Consider the following 22,201-nt stretch of genomic DNA (forward strand, 5'->3'; position numbering starts at 1 on the left):
TCTTTCCTCCTATCCCTTTCATTAATAAATAAATAAAATATTTTTAAAAAGAAAGAAAAAGGAAATGATTGATTTTTTTTTTTATGGGGATGGGAGAGTACTTATCACCTCTGCACTGCTCAGCTTTGGGATATCATGGTGCGAGGGACTGAATCTAGTAGCTCCAAGGCCTCAGGTATAAAAGACTAATGCATTACCATTATGTTATCTCTCCAACTCAGTCATTGTGTTTTAATACACAGTTCTTTTTTTTTAATTTCTTTATTGGGGAATTAATGTTTTACATTCGACAGTAAATACAGTAGTTTGTACATGCATAACATTTCTCAGTTTTCCATTTAACAATACAACCCCTCTATTAATACACAAATCTTGACAGACAAAAAAGAGCAGGACACAAAGCTGGAATGATCTGAGTAAAAATATATATTATCATTTTTCTATTTTGTTTTCTGTCAACAACCTACTGTTCATAATGTTTATGGTGACTACTATCTGAAATATATGTGAAAAATTATAAAAATTAGACCAGACACATTTCCTATAATATTAAAAAAAAATTTACTATGCACAGAAGAGCATTACTAAATGTGTAGGCATAGCATACTTAATAAGTAAAGGGAAAAGAACAATCTGTGTGTGTATGTGTGTGTATGTGTGTGTGTGTGTATTTGTGCGAATGCCTGTGTGTAACTAAGAGCATATAAAGAAAGGCAGATACAGGTATACACACATGTGCATCCACATGTGTCTATTACAAAGAGAAAAGAGGGGAAATAAGATATTTTACTCTGGTCAGCTACTAGCTTTATGGTTCACTCTATAATTCAAAATCAGTAACAACTTCAACTAAATCACTTCAAGTCTGTCCTCATTCAGCCCCTGAGTAATTTGAACATGGGGGGGGGGGGCGCAGGGGAGGGGAGGCATGAGAAGGAGTCAAGCAGTGATACTCATATCTAGGAAGTGACTCTCTGTGGGCAAGGCTAACACAGAGTAGATCCAAAGAATATTCTTCTTTTTCTATATAAAAAGGAGACATTAACAAAAACATAGGATAAGAGGGTAGAACTCCAAACAATTCCCACCACCAGATGTCTATATCCCATCCCCTCCCCTGATAGCTTTCCTATTCTTTAACCCTCTGGGAGTATGGACCTAAGGTCATTGTGGGATGCAGAAGGTGAAAGGTCTGGCTTCTGTAACTGCTTCCCCACTGAACATGGACATTAACTGTTCCATCCATACACCGAGCCTACCTCTCTCATTCCCTTGTAGGGTGGGGCTCTGGGAAGCAGAGCTCCAGAACACATTGGTGGGGTTGTCTGTCCAGGGAAGTCTGTTTGGCATCATGCTAGCATCTGGAACCTGGTGGCTGAAAAGAGAGTTAACATACAAAGCCAAACAAATTGTTGAATGATCATGGGCCTAAAGACTGGAATATAACAGATGAAGAGTTGGGGAGTCCTCTATTTTGTAAATAGCTAGTAGACATATAATAGTGTATTCCAAAGGGCCTGTGGCTATACTAGTTTTTGGTTTTTTTTCCCCTGAGCCTGAAATCTGATATGCCAGTGGATCCAAGTTATTGTCTGGGGAGATGATGTCATGGCTGAAAAATAACCAGAAAGCTGGATCAGGGAAGAGAGTAGCTCCCTAATATAAGAAAGGGGTATAAATATTGTTGACTGTAAACCCATCATTTTGATCTGGTCGGGGTCCATATTCAGCTTAGGAGCCTATGTGACCTCTGCATCCCTGTAGATCTGAGCTCACATTCTGTGGTCATGAGTAGGAATATTCCATGCTGCCCCAATATCGACCCATCTTCCTCAGGTGTAGCATAGACTATGTTGTCCATCCTCCCTTCAGAGGATGGAACATTTTCTACCGTTGTTGATCCAAGTTGAGGGCAAGGTCCTATGGAAGGACCACAAAGGGGCCTATTTTGTTGTTCCAGATAGAGATGACCAGTAACCATGGAGAGAGAGTTTTATTTGAGGTCTAGGCCCATCATGTCTGCCCAAAAGAACATTCTTAAGTGCTCTGTCTCCCATGTTCAGTTTCTGTTTCCCCTTGAAATGGACGGTTCTCTTAAGCAGCTCTGCTTCTGACTTTGTTGTTCTTGGGATCTTAGGTAAAATCAGGACAGAACAACTTTCTAGGCAGAAAATAATAAAAGCTTTGTGAAATAATTTAAGTCTAAAAATGAAACCATAAAAGATAAAACTGGAATATCCCATACTCGTATCTTCAGAAAAACAAAACTCGAGGGCCGATTTCCTGTCAATGCCTGAGACATAAACAGGAGACAACATGGGACATAAACAAGAGACAACAAGTTCAGGCTCATCTTGTAAAGTGGACTGAACTGCACTACAACAGTGTAGGGTCACATGAAGTTCTTTCTATCTAACCAGATCACAAAACTTGCCTTATGCAACTCTGCACACATGTTTGAGAGAAGGTGCTAAAAATGTTAAATATACATTTATATTTGAAAGCTAATATGAAGGGTGAAAGGCTACCAGTTCAAACAAAATTAAAGAGTCTGAATGATGGCACACCTGGTAGAGCAGAAACGTTACAGTGCACAAGGAACTAGGTTTAAGCTCCCAGTGCTCAAAGGAGATGCTTCATGAGTGTTAAAACAGTGCTGCAGGTATCTCTTTATCTCTCCCTCTCCATCTTCCCCTTCCTTTTCAATTTTTCTATCTCTTTCCAAAATAAATAAATCAATATTAAAAAGTAAAGAAAATTAAACACATAGAATATATTTCCTTTTAAAAGAACGTCTGCCCTGACTGGGAGTATGGATAGACCTGCCAATGTCCATGTTCAGCAGAGAAGCAATTACAGAAGCCAGACCTTCCACTTTCTGCATCCCACAATGTCCTTGGGTCCATACTCCCAGAGGGTTAAAGAATAGGAAAGCTATCAGGGGAGGGGATGGGATACGGAGATCTGGTGGTGCCTCTCTTATCTTATGGTTTTGTCAATGTTTCCTTTTTATAAATAAGTAAATAAATTTAAAAAATGACTAAAATACAAAAAAAAAGACCTTCTGCCCTGCCTTAAATTCATGTCCAAAAAGAGGGAAAAGAAAGGAGTCATTCATTTTCTAGGAAGCAAAGCAATGTTAAGCAGAAAGCTTATTCCCTCTGAAAAATACCAGTTGGATGACAAGATAGGAATCTGTTTGTCCCTTACCTCATCAAGCTTTGTTTCTCCTTCCTGCCAGATGTATCCCATAGTAATAAGACTAAGAACCAAATGGGCCAGGCGCTGTTCTGGATAGTCTCTAAGAAACTGGCAATTCAATAATGGCATCTGTTCAAGAAAATTTCCAAAGATTAGCTGAACAGGTGGAGATGGAAGGAGGAATTTTGTGACCCAAGGTATCTTTGTGGTGTAGGAAAATGGGTGTTGCATTTAAAGAAAGGACCTGAGAATTTACAAGGACACCAATTTATCCCCAGATCCTAGGAGAGTTCAATACAGGTGGCATTCCAGGAGATATGTTCAGAAAGTACCCAGTCCCACAAGAGCCCCCAGAGTGTCCCTATAGCTGTGCCCAAAACAGCTCTCCATCCAGGAGTGTTCTAGATTAGTTAACTCCCAAGAATGAATTATTTATTTCATGGCAGTCTTCTCTGACAACTTTTGCAATCCTGTGTTACCAAAGCACATCAGCTTCTTTGGCTTCATATGACCTTGTATAACCTGACAAACCTCAATTTGCTGCTGTTATTCTCTTGGTTTAATTTGTAACTCAGTGTCCAGGGGAGTCAGGAATTTGATCAAGCCCTAGAGGGAGGAAACTGATTCGATGAAGCAAATATTTGTGCAGCCATTGTATGAGTGGCAACCATTATGATTCTTCCTTGTGAAAATTTGTCACTGGAAGGTTTGAGGTACTATTCTCATTGAAAGCAAAAGCCTGTACACTGTCAGATATTATTGACAGTTCTGCCCAAATATTCCCAGCTTCTTCGTTTGGCTGGGTCAGCATAGCCTGTCTGGGTAGAGGACACCGAAATCTGAGCTCTGGCTTCAAGGCTAACATTTTTACCTTCCTTCTTTATCACTTCCCCAGCACCTAGACACAACCGGTATAATAGATCTTCCCATGGACCCATCTCCATTTCAGGGTTTAAAAGTTTTGAATAGGCTATGATTTTTAGTATGGCTTTTAAGTTTCAGACTCCACAGGACGGGGTCTGTGGTCCCTCCCATGACCCAGGCTCTGGCTTGAACCTCATCCTTCAGTATCTGCTAGAGGGAAGCAGTTCCATATTGGCAGACAGACATCATATTTCAGCCTCCTTCTCCCCGCCCCACCCCCCTAAAAACTGGCTTTCAGAATACAAAGAATGTGTACTTGGCACAAGTGCCTGCGTGCTTGCCTTTGTTGTTGAGGGGTTGGAGGGAGGTAATCTGCTGACTTACTGTTTTAATGTGTTGATTTAACGTTGACTTACAATACTATAAACATAAATGACTCATCACACCTACCACCCAAGTTCCAGTGTTATTGCACCAAAAGTTCTTTTCATCTACCCTTTCACTTTCCCTTCCCTTTTCCCTCTGATAACCACTGAAGTTTGCACTAAGCACATAGCCTGAAACTTCTTTATCCAGAAACTGGTTGACATTGGTGGGCATTTAAGTTGATTCTGTATTTTGGCTGTAATAAATAATGCTGCTATGAGCCCTGGGATACATATATCCTTTCTATACAGTTCTTGAAAATTCTTGACAGTTATTATGGACTAATTTGTGAATCTATGATAACCTGATTAAGATAGTACAAAAAAAAAAGATTCCTAAAAGTGTTATTTCACCATTGGTACCTTCTGCTTTCACGTACTTGATAATATTTTCTTCTTTCAGTATTTCTCTAGTCATCATAATGTGACTTTTGGCAGCAGGAAAGAAATTATTAGGCTCAGTCTTCCATCTTTACAGACGTTGAAGAGAATAGAGTCTATTACAGCCAGCACTCACCATGTTTTTTTTTTTTTTTTGATTGGTTGTTACTTGGAAATATTATCATGTGTAAGTCAGTGATGAAGAATTTCAGGTGGTGGGAAACAATTGTGTCTCTGAAATCACATGACAAGGGCTGGGGAGACTATTTTCCTATTTGAGGCTTTTAGGTCCCAGGATCAATTTCTAACACCTCTATAAGCCAAAACTGAGTAGTACTCTGGTCTCTCTCTCTCTCTCTCCTCTCTCTCTCCGATTAATAAATAAGGAAAGTGTTTTTTAAAAAATATAAATAAAAGAAATCACATGACACTTCAAAATAGTGAGATTAAGACAATACAGAAGAGATTAAAGGGAAGTGTAATATCTACAACTAGTATTGTGTAGCAGGAAATAAGATAGGGCTATTTCAAAAGTCATCTTGCCCTCAATAACAAATCTATGAGATCATAATATCTCCCATTTCATAAATAAGGAAGTAAAGATGGTCTGTGAGCAACTTTTAGATCTACTGAGCTACAATGGCAAAATTAAGAGTTAAGTCTTGAAGTATCAAGATCCATGTTCTTTCTCTTATACCATATTATTCCTGAAGCAATTGTCTTCTTGTGGTTCCAAGAACTATCACTATTCCTGAATCTCCTGGAAAACGTTGCTCATCTCATCTCCTGTGTGGTATTTACAAACTTACCAATTATTTCTACAGAATCCATGAGCAACCCTAAGTTTTAAGGTCAGAAATTCTCTTGGCTTAATGATTGCATGAGATTTTCCTTGAAAAATCAAAGTAGACTCAAGGGTATTGGAACCGTGATCATGTGACATGAGATGAAGATTATGAGAATTTCCATGTCTGTCCTTACCTAATTGCTATTCTGCTTTTCAGAAAAGGTCTGATAGTTTTGTTGACAAGATCAATGACAAAAATTGAAAACAGGATGGTTAAAAGGAGCTAAAGAAAATAAGAAGGGGTTGGGCACTGGCTTACCGAATAATGTGCACATGTCACAATTCTCAGGAACCCGTGTTCAAGCCCCTGGTCCTCATCTATAGAGAAGCTTCACAAGCAGTGAAGTAGTGCTGCAAGTCTCTCGCTTTCTCTCTTCTATATCTCCTCCCTTCCCTCTCAGTTCCTTTTTTTTCTCTATCCAAAATAAATAAAATACTTTAAAAGAGAAGAAATAAAAGTTATACCCTTTTTACTTGAGCTCGAAGCTGGTGACTTTCAATCAGGTAAGCAAGTTTATTGGCAATTTCCATCCAAGGCTTATAATGATCTGGAAGTTCTTTCTGCATTCAAAATAAAAACATTTCAATACTGTGTATCTCTCTGGACAGTAGCTTCAGGAAGTAGATACTTTCAAATATAGGTCTTAAAGAAGATTTCAGATAAATTCAATGAAAAAAAAAATAGGAATTTACCATATGCTTCCCTCCAGGCTAGGCACTACAGATACACAGATGACTAAAATGTGGCTTTTGCACTTGAGAAATATATGGGGGAAATGTTATTAGAAGTATTTCAATACAGTATCATAAATTTGTTTACTGATGTATATACATGTAAGTTTAATATTTACTAAAAGATAGAAGTTATTAATTCTACCAACTGTTATGGGGGTAATTAAAAGGACTATTTATAGAAATAGGATGATTGAAATAATTCTTTGAATATGAAAGTGGTATTTCCAGGTGGAAATTTTGAAGAAAGGAAAGGAATAAATGGACAGACTAGTGGACAGAGATAATTATACTTTATGGGACTACATGAAGCTCAAGAGAAAGGACAGTAGAAGAAACTAGAAAATCGAAGTAAAAGTCCTGCTTGTAGTTCCAGGGATTAAACTGGAAGTTTCATGTTTACACACTGTTTCACTGTGATACAACCCACAATTTTTTTTTCTTTTTTAGGGGTCAGGCAGTGGCACACTCTGGGTACTCACTCACATTACAGTTCACAAGGATCTGGGTTCAAGCCTCTGGTCCCTACCTGTAGGTGGAAAGCTTCACTAATGTTGAAGCAGGGCTGCAGGTGACTATCTTTTTCTTTATAAAAATTTTTTTAAAAAAGGAGACATTAACAAAACCATAGGATAAGAGTCGTACAACTTCACACAATTCCCACCACCAGAACTCCATATCCCATCCCCTCCCCTGATAGCTTTCCTATTCTTTATCCCTCTGGGAGTATGGACCCAAGGTCAAATCTATCTTTTCTTTATCTCCTCCTCCATCTCAATTTCTCTGTCTGTATCCATAATAAATAAAATATATATATAAGTAAAGACATGTTTAATTACAAAAATCTTAAAAAAAACATGAGATCAGATTAATAAACCTTGGAAAACTTACTCAAAGACTAAATTCACTTTACTTTTATTTTAATGAATTACTTTACTGGGTAAATGTTGACTTACAAGAGTACTATTGTCACAGGTGTATGATTCACATCTCCTATATATAGAAAATATATACATATATATGTGATATATAAATATATATGTATACATATACAAATATACATATATATTAATATAGTACATATATATGCAATGGCAGTGAGTTTGGAAAAGAAAAAGACATGTGCTCAAGAAATACTGAGAAAATAAAAGTGAAACAATGCAATAATTAATTTTATGGGATGGAGATAAAGATTAAAGTAATCAAAAATACCATTCATGTGCTCATGATGGAGAAATGGTTTTAACAAATAGAAACTAAGATGGCTTCTATCAGCTCCAACTTTATCCAAGTAACTAGCAAACTAAACTATGTTTTATTAGTAAGTTTTTATTAAATCACCATTTTACGTATTGTCTCATTTTACCTATTGTCTATAGTTATTTTCACATCATGAAAGCAAGGTTGGGTGGCTGTAACATAAGCTACATGGTGTGCAAAGTATCAAGTATTTACTTTTCAGTCCTTTATATAAAATGTTTGCCAACTTCTCATATAGCCACATGGTCTAGGCCTCTTTTTTTTTTACAGGGTGCAATATGAATAATTGAATGTTTTGTTCCTGTATTGTCAAGAAGGGAAAAGGAGGGTGATTTCCATGTGTATAATTAAATGAGTAATTGTCTGGATTTCTGTGAATACAGAATAAAACTAACATGAAAGTTCTAGTTAAAAAGACTATATGCGGGAGTCGGGCTGTAGCACAGTGGGTTAAGCGCAGGTGGTTAAGCGCAGGTGGCGCAAAGCACAAGCACCAGCATAAGGATCCCGGTTCGAGCCCTGACTCCCCACCTGCAGGGGGGTCGCTTCACAAGCGGTGAAGCAGGTCTGCAGGTGTCTATCTTTCTCTCTCCCTCTCTGTCTTCTCGTCCTCTCTCCATTTCTCTCTGTCCTATCCAACAACAATGACAGCAAATGATAACTACAATAATAAAACAACAAGGACAACAAAAGGGAATAAAATAAAATAAAATAAAACACTGGAGAGGTGACTGTACTTTAAAAAATTTTTTAAAAGACTATATGCAAAAATACTTTATATGTAGTCGCAAACATCTGTGAAATTTAAAGAGAGAGCTATATACTGGACAGTCAGAAATACCATTGGAAACTCCGTAGACAATATTGGAAATGTACAAAAAGGAGATATGCTTTAGTAAAAATTCCACTTTGTGGTTTAAACCACAAACGTGCATATAAAGTCAGTGAGGAGAAGTTACAAAGTGAAACCAGGAAAAGTTGCAATGTGAAAAGAGAAGGAGGTTTTTCAGCATACTGGCAAATATTTATAAGACAGAGAAAATGAATATGGCAATACAGATCAAAAGATATTTTATATCAATTCAATGAGCAAGGATAAAGTCAACCTACAGATGCTAAGATGTTAGGGCAGTAATAGGGCTTCCTCAGAAGGTCAAGTGCATCACTATACACCTAATGTAATGTTGTTCCTATTAGGTAAAAAGCAAAATCAAGAAGGCATCAATGTACAATATTCCTTGATTCCATGGGGCAGAGAAATTTAGGTCAGGGTCATAGAAACAGGGCTAATATATAGTGTTTTGAGGAAGTAAGAAATCAGACCTTCAAATATAAACTCACTTTTTAGGAGAGTCATATGACACTAATTAGTAAATGGGAAATTTATTTTTAAGAATGTGATTTTGGGGGCTGGGAGATAGCATAATGTTCCTATAAACAGACTTTCATGCCTGAGGTGGGAAAAAAAAAAAGACCAGGTTCAAACCCCTGGTTCCCAAGGACAAGTTTCATGAGCAGTAAAACAACGTTGTAGGTATCTCTCTGTCTCTCTCCTTATCTATTTCCTTTTCCCTTCTCAATTTCTGTCTCTATTTAAAAATGGGAAAAAAAAAATAAGAAAAACACTAGGAATGAAGCATCATCATGTAGGCACCAAGTTTCAGTGATAACACTGGAGAAAAAATTTTTAAAAACAGTCTGTATAAAAGTACAGTTTGAAGTCAGTGCTTGGCACTGGTACATCCAGTTGAGTGCAAATGTTACCATGCAGCAAGGGTCAGGGTTCAAGTCCTTGATCCCCAGCTTCAAAGGATACATTTCATGAGCAATGAAGCAGACCTGCAATAGTCTCTCTTTCTCTCTCCCTCTCTATATCCCCCTGCACTCTTAATTTCTCTGTGCCCTTTAAAATAAAAAATAGAAAGCAGGGACCTGCACAAGGATACAGGTTGGAGCCCCCAGTACCCCACCTGTAGGGGGTCCCTTCACAGGTGGTGAAGCAGGTCTGCCTGTGTCTTATCTTTCTCTCCCCCTATACTCCCCTCCTCTCTCAATTTTTCTCTGTCCTTCCCAACAACAATCACAACAATGGCAACAAAATTGAAAAGATGGCCTCCAGGAGAGGTGGATTTGTAGTGCTGGCAACAAGCCCCAGTGATGACCCTGAAGACAAAAAAAAATAAATAATAATAATAATATTTATTCAAAATCTTATCATATTACTTTATTCATGTATAATTCCTAGAAATTTCAGGGTACTCTAAGGTTTTCTAGGTGCATTGTGACTGTGACCAGGAACCTTTTTTAAAAATTTATTTATTCCATTTTGATGGCCTTTTTTTATTGTTGTATTTATTACTGCTGTTGTTGTTGATGTCATCATTGTTGGATGGAACAGAGAGAAATGGAGAGAGGCAGGGGAGACAGAGAGGGGGAGAGAAAGACAGACACCTGCAGACCTGCTTCACTGCTTGTGAAGCGACCCCCCTGCAGGTGGGGAGCTGGGGCTTGAACTGGAATCCTTACCATGTGGCTTAACCCGCTGCACTACCGCCCAGCCCCAGAACCTTTGTTTTTTTTATTTTTTGTTTTTTAATTTTTTTATTTTTTTCGTGAAGTCTCTGGACACAGTCTGAGCTGAAGCATGTTGAGGGGGCAATCGTTGTGTTGATTAGGTTGTGATCGGCAGATGCAATATTATTTGATATGGATTGGGAGAGGCATACGGTAAAGTGGGCCCTATCCAAAGGTTCAAGGACTGGGGGAAGTAGAGGCTCTATAGTGGAGATGTGAGATTCCTGCTGTCTTAGGGTTCAAAAAGACAATGGAAAATTAATGTTATCATCGCATTATTTGGTAATTGGGTTTACTTTGAAAAGTCCTTCTGTTAGGGTTTGCTGTACAGTACCCAGTATCTTGTATATAGCTGTGCTATTGGTTGCTTCTGATCTACTTGGTTTAGGTTTTTGAGAGAGTCTGCACATCAAATACACATGCTATATATTAAAAAGACTCAGTCTGTGTTTTAAAAACTTCAAGACATACAATTAATTTTCCCCCTCTCATATTAATTATCTAGTGATTTATATGACTGCACTTTACTAGGAGTGTACATAAACACCATTCCCACCACCAAAAGACTGTGACCCATCACTCCCACCCACTCCCGCCCCCCACTGTCCCAGGAAGCTGCATGTCTACCCCTCACCACAGGGCTTTTACTTTGGTGCCCTACTTACAATTTGGTCAGGTCCTGTTTTTAGTTTCCCTTTCAGATCTTCTTAGTCAGCTTCTGTTGATGAGTGGGATCATCCCATACTCATCTTTGTCTTTCAGACTTAGCTCACTTAACATAATTCCTTCTAGCTCTGTCCAAGATGGGTCAGAGAAGTTGGGTTCATTGTTTTTGATAGCTGCATAGTATTCCATTGTGTGTATATACCACAGCTTTCTCAGCCACTCATTTGTTGTTGGGCACCTGGTTGCTTCCAGGTTTTAGCTATTGGATCGACCTTCTCATGGTGCATCCCATGAGTACCCATTCATTGGGGAAACTGACGATCCTTCCTAGCCGACGGTATCTACATGGATCCCAGTCAATTTCAAAGCCATTTAACTGGCTACTGAAGAAGTGCAAATGCTAGAAGAAGAAGAAGCTATTATGAATTGTGCTGCTATGAACATAGGAATACATATCTCTTTTTGGTTGGGTGTTATGGAGTCCTTGGGGTATAAGCCCAGGAGAGGAATTACTGGATCATATGGAAAGTCCATGTCTAGCCTTGTGAGAGTTTTCCAGACTGCTCTTCACAGAGGCTGTACCAATTTACATTCCCACCAGCAATGCAAAAGGGTTCCTCTGTCCCCACAGCCTCTCTAACATTTATTGCTGCTGTCCTTTTTGATGTATGCCATTCTCACAGGGGTGAGGTGGTATCTCAATGTTGTCTTAATTTGCATTTCTCTGACAATCAGTGACCTAGAGCGGTCTTTCATATGTTTGTTAGCCTTTTGGATCTCCTCTGAGGTGAATGTTTTGTTTATATCCTCTGCCCATTTTTGGATGGGGTCATTTGCTTTTTTGGTGCTAAGTTTGCTGAGCTCTTTATATATTTTGGTGATTAGTTTCTTGTCTGATATATGGCATGTGAAGATCTTCCATTCTGTGAGGGGTCTCTTTGTTTGTTTAATAGTTTCTTTGGCTGTGCAGAAGCTTTTCAATTTGATGTAGTCCCATTGGTTTGTTTCTGCTTTAGTCTTCCTTGCAATTGTGTTTGATTCATCAAAGATGTCCTTGAGGTGTAGGTGGGAACGTGTTTTACCAATGTTTTCCTCTAAGTATTTGATTGTTTCTGGTCTGATATCTAGGTCTTTGATCCATTTGGAGTTGATTTTTGTTTCTGGTGAGATAAAGTGGTTCAATTTCATTCTTCTGCATGTTACAACCCAGTTTTCCCAGCACCATTTATTAAAGAGAGCCTCCTTTTTCCATTTAATGCTTTGTGCCCCCTTATCAAAGATTAGATGTCCATATGTGTGGGGATTTATTTCTGGGATTTCTTTTCTGTTCCACTGGTCTATGTGCCTATTTTTATTCCAGTACCATGCTGTTTTGATGATGATGGCTTTATAATATAGTTTAAGGTCTGGGAGTGTGATGCCTCCATTTCTGTTTCTTTTCCTCAAGATGGTTTTGGCAATTCTAGGTGTTTTCAGGTTCCAGATAAATGATTGTAGTGTTTTTTCTATTATCTTAAAGAAGCTTGGTGGAACTTTCATAGGTAATGTGTTAAATTTGTATATGGCTATGGGGAGAATATTCATTTTGATGATATTTATTCTTCCAATCCATGAGCATGGGATATCTTTCCATTTCTTGGTATCAGTTTCTATATCCTTGAGTAGTTACTCATAGTTTTCAGTATATAAGTCTTTCACTTCTTTGGTCAACTTTATTCCTAGGTATTTGATTTTGCTGCAACAGTAAATGGGAGTGATTTCTGGATGTCTTCTTCTTCAGATTTAGTGTTTGCATAAAGAAATGCCACTGATTTTTGTACATTCATTTTGTAGCCTGACAGCTTGCTATATTGCCTAATAACTTCCAATAGTTTTCTTCTGGATTCTTTAGGTTTTTCTATGTATACTATCATATCATCTGCAAATAATGAGAGCTTGACTTCTTTTCTTCCAATCTGTATTCCTTTGATTTCTTTGTCTTGCCTGATTGCTATGGCAAGAACTTTTGTTTTTATACCACCAATGAATTTTTGTTTTTATACCACCAATGAAAGGAAAGAGAATCCAGAAAACAGGAAGTCAAGCACTGTTTCTCCTAACTGAGAGGGAAAAGGATAAATGATGAATATTTGGAAGTATAAATATATATGTAGTTATGGATTAGAAAGGCCATAGAAGTGAGCTAATTTTTTAAAAATTATATATTCAGCTCATATCCATGACCTTGGGAGAACTATGGCCTGTTTCTACTAGAGGGGGATGTGTGCACAGAATTCTGGTGGCGAGAGTGGTATGGAATTATACCCAAGTTATCTTAAGATTTTGAAAATTCACTATGAAATCACTAATGAAAAATAAATAAAGACAAAAAAGGAAGTAAAAATATACTTTTTTTCTTTCTCCTTATTAGCAATGATGATTCTTAAGAAGTTCTGGTGTGGTTTCCCAGAAGTTTTACATTTAATTAGGTTACTTTTTAAAGACTTATCTACTACACATGAGAAACGGGGAAGAGTTTCACTTATGACAAAAGAAACCAGTTAGAACACCAACTTGGCACATGCAGCAATGCAGATCATACAAGGATTCTTAGTCATGCAAGTCTGATGCTCTACCATTTAAGCTCTTTCCTCAGTCCATGCCATCAATTATTGCTCAAATTTAATTTTCTATGTTTATTTTTATGTTTAAAACTGTTTCTTTATACTTTGGTCATTGCTGTGGGGGAGGAGGGGTAGTCATTTATAACAGAGTAGTAAAATGAACCACTGTTTCTATTTATGGATTTTAAAGCATATGTAGAAGGTTCTTTAGAGTATTTTTGGTTTCATTGTTTGCCACACCTGTCTGGCCAGATAGGCAGGCCATGACCGCGGTGTGACAAAACAGTGCGGGTGACCTGGTTAGGGAACCGGACAGGGGCCTTACAAGCTCCTGTACGGAAGACTGTACCCAAGATAGGTGGTGGACAGAAGCCTGGATATTTGTGTGGACGGATCCCTGGGTCTCCCGGTTGGCGGAAAGGCCTTGGAGGGCTAGGTGGACTTGGTTTCGCTTCTGAAAGCTTACTGTTGTTGTTTATCATGCTTTATGCAGGCCACCCAGGGAATGTCCAGGAGACTCCGGAGACGCTTACAGTGGAACCCCCCAAGTCTAGTCTGGACATTCCAGATGGGACCCCACTGGATGAAAAGCCCCTTACAACAGTAAATCCCAGCACTTCAAGCCCCAATGACTTGGCTATCCAGGTTGAGCAAGGACTGAGCACTATTCTCAGAAATATTACATTCAATCATACAGACAATGGTCCTTTAGCTTTCCCAGGAAACATGTTACATAGCAACCCTGAAATGCACCTGCATATTGTCTTAGGTAGATTACAGGAAAGGGAGCTTGGCATAAGGATCAGAGCAAGACGCCGTGTTCCCACTAGTGCCCCCCCTATTCTGGGTATTAAGGTCCAGTGCTTGGAAGGAGAAAGAATAGCCCTTTGGATAAATGAGAGCAGTGAAAGCATTTAGTTCTTACTGATAAATTGACTTTTATCTGAAACCAAAGGGATGTGGTTAATAACCCATGAAAGAACAGTACGGCTGTGCTTTCGTTTTGATGGTAGTTGTATGCCTTCAGCTCCTCCTGTCTGTGTTACTTATAAAAAATGTACCCTGCGTACTTTGTGGTCAACTGACTTGGCCAGCTTTTGATTTATGCTTTTTTGTTATGCTATTATAAAAAGAATCTCTATATCAGTAAAAGATTGCAGCAGCATTGAAACTCATGTGTCTCAGTGTTGTCTGTCGCGCCGAATCCACCTCCCACCTATAAGTCTCATTCTCCCTGGATCGGCCTGCTGAGCCCCCAGTTGGGTGGTCGGCGGCAATTGTTGATGCATTCATTTTCAGTTTATATTTTTACTGTACATATTATCTCATTATTTTCACTTAGAAATAGAGAAATTAAAGCACTGGGAGGTTAAATGACTTCTCTGAGATCTTATAAGTGACAGGTCAAACCTCCACTGATTCAAAGTTCAGTGTACATTCTAATACCTCACCAGAATAAGCACACAGAGAATGGATGGGCTGGAATAGGGTTGATGCAAAGAGGCAAGAAATTGAAAGAAACTTTAAAATTTTCCATTTTATAATTCCAATAATGAAAGTTCCAGAAGGCAGATGGTTTTTTATTTACTTTTAAAATATTTTATTAGTTTAATGAAAGAGAGATACAGAAAGAAAGATAGTGAGAGACCAGAGCACTAATCAGCTCTGACTTATGGTGGTGTTGCGGTTTGCATAACTACTATGCTATCTCCCTAGCACAGCTATTATTTCATTCTTTTTCTGGCTATTATTTCTTTTCAAGAGATGAAAAAATTTTGTTTTGTATTATTCATTTTCTATTAGACTTTTATACCTCTTAAAATATAATTATCACAAATTTGAAAAAAAATCAGATTGTAGCAAAAATATATTTAGCTCATTAATGAATAAATCAGCAGGCTGGCTGAATTTGTTTAAAACAGTTGCTAAACTGAACATTTGTAGAGTTTTGATAAAAGAATATTAAAACAGAATTGCTAGATTAAGTATATAATAACTTAATTGCCCCATGCATGGTATAAGAATAAGTTTTGTTGGGCGGTAGTGCAGCTGGTTAAGCGCAGGTGGCACAAAGCTCAAGGATGGGCTTAAGGATCCCGGTTCAAGTCCCCGGCTCCCCACCTGCAGGGGAGTCACTTCAAGGGCAACGAAGCAGGTCTGCAGGTGTCTATTTTTCTCTCCTCCTCTCTGTCTTCCCCTCCTCTCTCCATTTCTCTCTGTCCTATCCAACAATGACATCAATAATAACTACAACTAGAGCAATAAAAGGGAATAAGTAAATAAATATAAAAAAATTTTAAAAGAATAAGTTTTGTTATTGCATTTTCTGTCTAAAAGAAGTCATTATCAGCATTTTTTTTTACAAAAATATGCAAGTTATCACATAACTTCAGAGCTTTGGCCTAATCAATAGTAAAAGGCATGCCAAACAAAGGATCTGTATTAAATGATTAATTTGCTCTAAAACAATGCTGTCTACTGTCTAGAATGTCTTCAGGATGGTATAGGAAAAAGCCAAAGACATTCTTCTGCTTTATTTTGGATGGCTATCAATAGTTTTATAATCTAAAGGAGAACGGGATTTTAAAAATAAGACATAGATACAGTAAACTCTTTGCTAGATTAATACTTTGGTGAAGTCAAGTAAAAATTTTGATTAAGAAAAATAGTACAGCAAGTTGGAAAATGATAACTTGAGTAAAAAATAAACCTGTCACAAGACAGATCACTTGAGTACTACACTTGCTTTGTCATAGGCATGAGTAAGGTTCTTGCTCAACCCCCCCCCCCCCCACACACACACACACTGCACTGAGGGAAGATTTGACGCTGTGGTGTTTTTCTATCTCTGTCTCTGTCTTCCTATTTGAAAAAGTCAGCCTGGACCAATGAAGCCCCAGTGATGACCATAAACAAACAAACCAGGCAACTATCAAGAAATGAAAGCTTACTAATATTGTTACCATCATAAAATTTAGAATTTTTATCAAACAGACTAGAACACAAAGGAGTTGTTTTCAAATGAAATGAAAGACTTCAATCCTGATGAGACAAGATGGCTGTGACACTGCATCCGGGTAAAAGGAGAAGGTGATATTTGATGACTTTATAATGATAAGTAAGTGGCATAGAGGACATTGTAAAGTACACTAAAACATTTGATTTTTCTCCTGAGCAACCGGAGTGTTTCAAAGAGTATAATGGCACAGTTTATGTTTTCCAAAAGAGTAACTGACTGTTGTGCAGAAAATGTTTCATAACTGGACAAGATTATAAATTAAGAGACAAAGTAGGAAGGAAAATTTCAGAGGAAAATGATGATAAGTTGAACTAAGGGTGAAAATAAAGAAAGGTGAACTACTATTTATATTTTGGAGATAGGGTTGAATAAATTCATTATGAATCATATTGATAAATAATGAAAATTATCATGAGATTCAGATAAAAAGAGTAGTAGATGAACACATGTTCTAAGACAACATAGGCATTATCCAAATACTAATAGTTGCTACTACATAATTATACATTACAAAGGAAGAATACAAAGAAGTAGAAAAATACTATTCTTACTGAAATATTTGGGCACTGTATAAGTAAATATTGCTATGGCATAAAAAATTTAAACTGAATCTCCACTTGGAAAGCTGTAAAGAATCACAAGTATAGGGGCAGTGAACAATGCAGTGAAAATCTTTTCATATAACATCTCAAGTATTATGAGGGGGCTGGTGGTGTCTCTTCCAGTAGAGCACACATGCTATCATGTGCAAGGACCCAGGCTCATGTTCCTGACCACCATTTGGAAGCACCTGCCGAGGGGAAGCTTATTTTATCACATCTTATTTTTACTACTATTTTTAAATTGCACACATTATATTTATAAAACTAGATATACTTCAGGTATACAACTATAAAATATCTATACTAGATTGCTTACCACTCTAAGTTTAATTCAATCTTTCATCACACAATGGACTCCTTTTAGTCATCCTTTGCCCATCTCCTTCTATTCTCTCTCCTGGTAATCATTAATTTAAGACTCCTAACTTGTAATGGACACCTGATTAGTTCACCTAGATTGTTCAGTAAATGTACTCTGACCGCATATGGTCTATCAAAATTGTATTCAGTCTTCTAGGATAGAATTCACATTGTTATTAATCATACCCATTCCCTTAGCATCTATTTTAAGTGCCCTGAAACACGGGAACTATTTAGAAGTATCCACTAAATTGAAAAAATTTTTTAAAAAGATAATTATGACAGTAATGTAGGAAGGTTCATTATTTTGATACTTGAGAGTGAAAGAGATAGTTGAAACTTAGAATGAAAGATGGGAAAATGTTCTTAATTACTGTCCTCAAAATTAGTGACTATATGTTGATTTTTAGAAATATGATAAGGAGTTTGGGGAATTTTTTTTGTTTGAATTAATCTAAAAGCTTAATTAAATAGAATACAAAAGATTCATATATTATCTTTGTTTTTGAAGACAAAAACTGAAATCAATTGAAATATGCAATATCATTTGTATTTCTACATTACATAATGCAACTGTAGTGTAATGCTACAGTTAAAATATATTACTAAAATTGATTAATTTGAGGCAGAAGTTTATAGAATCAACTTTAAAACACAGAATATGTATTTTGATTTGTGGTAACTTACATTTTTAAATCTGTGTAAACACATGGACACAGAAACATGAACAGACAAGCACTCACAGAGACACCCCGAGATCAAAACTCTCAGAGGAATGGCTCAGAAATAATACAGGTATTCTGAGATTTTGTTCATGCTGAATTTCATAACTAATTTCATAATTTTTAAGATTTTCTAACTTTTATGTAACATAATTTTGATTAAGTTAATGATAAGATAACATGTAGGACACTCACTACAAGTAAAATATATGGTTGATGGTAAGCTTTGACGGTTATTCTTTTCTAGTCTCCCCTGTTTCTAAAGATTAGTGACTAAATAAATTTGATCAGTAAAATTAAATCTGAATAAAATTCCTAGGCTGGGTGAAGGTGTACCTGATTGAGCGCACATATTACAGTGCACAAGGGCCTGGGTTTGAGCCCCTGGTCCCCACCTACAGGGGGAAAGCTTTGTTAGTGGTGAATCAGTGTTGCAGGTGTCTCTCTGTTTCTCTCCCTCTCTATTATCCCTTCCCTCTTGATTTCTGGTTGTCTCTATCCAATAAATAAATAAAGAAAATAAAAAAAATAAAATTTATAACAGTGTATCCTCAATTGATAAAGTACATTAATCTGGAGTTATTGAGGAGATTTTCTTTTTTTTAAACATAAATAACAGCTGGAAGATGTTATTGAAGGCAGTTGTGAGTAAACACATATTTTAAGACCTAATTAAGACTTATGGTTTGCTAAATATGGATGTGATTATGCAGCAAACAGAACAATATGATCTACTTTACAGTGGCTATAACTTAGAAATTCTTACCTGTATAATACTAACTAACTTATTTTGTTTCAAATGGCATCCAGAACTAGTGCTAGTCAGTTCTAGACACAAACTACAGAATGTCAGAATTAAAAGGAGCTTTAAATATAACACTACTATCTCACCTTTCCTGACTTTTTTTTTTTAGATTTTATTTATTTATGAGAAAGATAGGAGGAGAAAGAACCATACATCACTCTGGCACTGTGCTGCCAGGGATCAAACGTGGGACCTCATCTCACAAGTTTAGAAACAGTTTGCTTGCTTCTGGCTTTTGTTTGTTTTGCAAGTTAATATGTATCAATTCTCTAGATTCCATATATAAGTGAAATCATCTGGTAGTTTTCACAAAGAAATTTTTTTACTGAGCACTTACTATGTGGTTGACACTTAAGCTAAAAAGAAGAAGGTTGCCCCAGAAGATGTCTCAAGCAAAAAGAAAAAGAAAAACCCCCAAATTGCTTCATTATTTAATAGCCTGAGGGCTGTTCTCCTGCCCTTGTTACCACTTCCTTTTAGTCTGCCCTCTGACTTGATATACCTTTCTTGGTTCTTTAATTCTGTCATAAGAATCCATATTACACCCATCAGCCTAGTCAACATGATCAGACAAACATGCCCTGGAAGCTAAGCGATAACAGGCAAACTGTTCTCAAGAAAATATCTGAAATATTCCTACAGTGTCTTGTATTAGGAAACCATAGCATCCTACAACAATTGTGTGTGTGTGTGTGTGTGTGTGTGTGCGTGTTTTAATCCTCCCTCTAATTAGAGAATTCATTGTTTTTATCCACTGTTTTGACTCTCCACAGAAGAGTAAATATGTATTTATTTTTCCTAAATAGTTGCTTGATCAACTATTCTTTATACAAATAAAAGTTCCAATGACTATGTTTATCAGTGTTTTTATTTTGCTCCATGCACTTAAAACTTCCTTCTTTTGATTTTATATTTAAACTACTTTCAGACGTTTCTAGTGTTTCCCATAGTCACAATACCTTTATTTTTATACATAGCCTCTGATGTGCAGTTCCTCACATTTTACCTAGACTTGTATTACCTCTTAATCCTGGGGTATTGCCAGAGATTCTCAAAGTAACTGCTTAGGGTGGAGTTCTAAGAGAAATGTGGTTTAAAGCTACCCACGCAATTTTGACTTGCAGTCCAGGAAACACTGTTCTAACCCACTTTGCACTTAATGTTCTGCTTTGATACTAATCAAAGGTCAGATGCATCATGTCATTTATAAAATATGTGAAATCAAGATTCCTGAACCTAACCTTTGAGGACTCTCATTCTACTCCAATCTAATCTCCTGTAATCTACTTTGGAAACCTTCTCTCTTGCCAAGCTAATTTCCTCCTATTTTCTACTTTTAATATATGAAGGAAAATTACTCTCCACACCCCACACCTGAACACATACAAGTGTACGCACACGCATGCAACATACACATGCACACCATAAAACATTATTTAGTAGAGGATTTGTAGTGTACTTTTGGACCTACATCTGAGAGTTAGGTATGTTCCACACAGAAACACGGGGTTGGAAAATAGTTGAGAGTTTATACCAACAGTAGTAAAATATTAGAAATTAAATCAGCCTCTTCCCACCCAAAACTGGAATACTTTCTTATCCATTCATTATACCGTGTTTTATTAAGAGAGACTTGGAGGTAGATATATTAAGAAATGAAGCTTGCTGACAGACAATCTTTGGGCCAGCTAACATGAAGGAACAGACTTTCCCATTACATGCTGAAAAACATTTTTTTTATTAGTGATTTATCAGTGCTTTGCAAAATTAGGTGATATCTGAGATAAAATTCCCCATCCAAATATGAGAGTCACCCTCAACCAAAGTCATGTGCTCCACCCACTGATAATCACCATTGCTCTCTCAGAGAGACTCTCTTACTTGTTTTTAAACTAAAAGCAAGCAATTTCTTCATGCCCTTAGTTATGCAAGTAAGGAGTATTTCTCAAGTTACAACACTGTTATCGCCTGCTGACAGAATTGCTTTTCATCTGTTAGGGAAACCTGTACAAAATTTCTGGTGAAATTTTCCTTCTTCCAACCCTTCTCAGAAATAGAGATATTTACAATTCTCTCACAAATGAAAGTAAACTAAAACCGAAACAAGGGACCAGATTTTCAGTAGGCTGCCATATGACTTTGAATAAGTATCCTGTTTGCCAGGGAATTTTTTATGAGCTCAGGAAAGGAATTTTTTTCTTCCTAGGGAGTATCCACCAAATCACAATATGAATAGGATCTAGTTCAGAATAACAGAAGCATGTGATGTTGTTATTGTTATTATTTCTTTCTCTTTCTAAAAAAATAATAATAATTGGGGGAATAACAAAGAGGGGGGAACTCCAGTAGAACTATAACCCTGCCCAATACTTATGTACTTAATAAAATTATTTTTCCCCTCTTCAGTGTACCTATTGTATCCAATAAGTGTGTTTAGACCTCTTGCCCTTTTACTTCCTTGTGAATTCAGAATAATGGTAATGTTCCTGAAACAAACGACATTCACAGAATAGATGTTTTAGTCAACACTAGATTGAGAATGCAGAGAGAGAGAGAGAGAGAATCCAGAGACTAGTCATTTTCACTGGATTTTAACAAGGTGCTTTCATACCCTATATTAATTTTTTCAATGCTAAACAAGGAAAGTTCTAGACAAATCAAATGCATAATTCACCTTCCTTTGCACTCACCAACTTGAGTCCTTGAGTATGATGCAAATATTGTTTGATCCTTAGTTTTCACCTGTATTGGATTTTAGTGGTCAAGATACTTACAAATCTGTGACATGTTCTTACAACTAACAGTTCTAGGGATTTTTTTTTTTTTTGAACAGGCAAATAGATCTTGTCTTCAACAATAATACTCTAATGACACTCAGAAATAAACATCAGAATTAGTATTCAGTTTACTCATTGTTGTTCAAGACTACCACAGCTCTGAGGAAAGCAAAGGTTAGCTCCAGAGTTGGTGGAATAGCACTGTGGTGTCCTTTCTTTCTTGCCCAATCTGTCCCTCTATGCCCCCCCCTCTCTCTGTAAAATATCAAAAGAATGAAACAGTCAATACAGGAGTAGAAATATAGAAATAATGAAAAACTCAGTACAGGAGTAGTGGAATCCTGCATGTGTTAGTACTCAGTG

At 37.0% G+C, this 22,201-nt stretch overlaps 1 protein-coding gene across 2 annotated transcripts in view; it reads right to left on the reverse strand.

Moving 5' to 3' along the window:
• IDO2 (indoleamine 2,3-dioxygenase 2) overlaps positions 1–22,201 on the reverse strand; it is a 53,337-nt gene that overhangs the window by 29,211 nt on the left and 1,925 nt on the right. The window contains exons 2-3 of one of the 2 annotated variants that reach the window (XM_060182094.1): positions 6,184–6,279; positions 3,211–3,330 (exon numbers count right to left, since the gene is read on the reverse strand). In XM_060182094.1, coding sequence (XP_060038077.1) covers positions 3,211–3,330; positions 6,184–6,279 — 216 coding nt within the window. The remainder of the gene's footprint in view (positions 1–3,210; positions 3,331–6,183; positions 6,280–22,201) is intronic. The other variant, XM_060182103.1, reaches the window with a different exon arrangement.

The sequence above is a fragment of the Erinaceus europaeus genome, chromosome 2 (genome assembly GCF_950295315.1).
Source record: "Erinaceus europaeus chromosome 2, mEriEur2.1, whole genome shotgun sequence".
NCBI lineage: Eukaryota > Metazoa > Chordata > Mammalia > Eulipotyphla > Erinaceidae > Erinaceus > Erinaceus europaeus.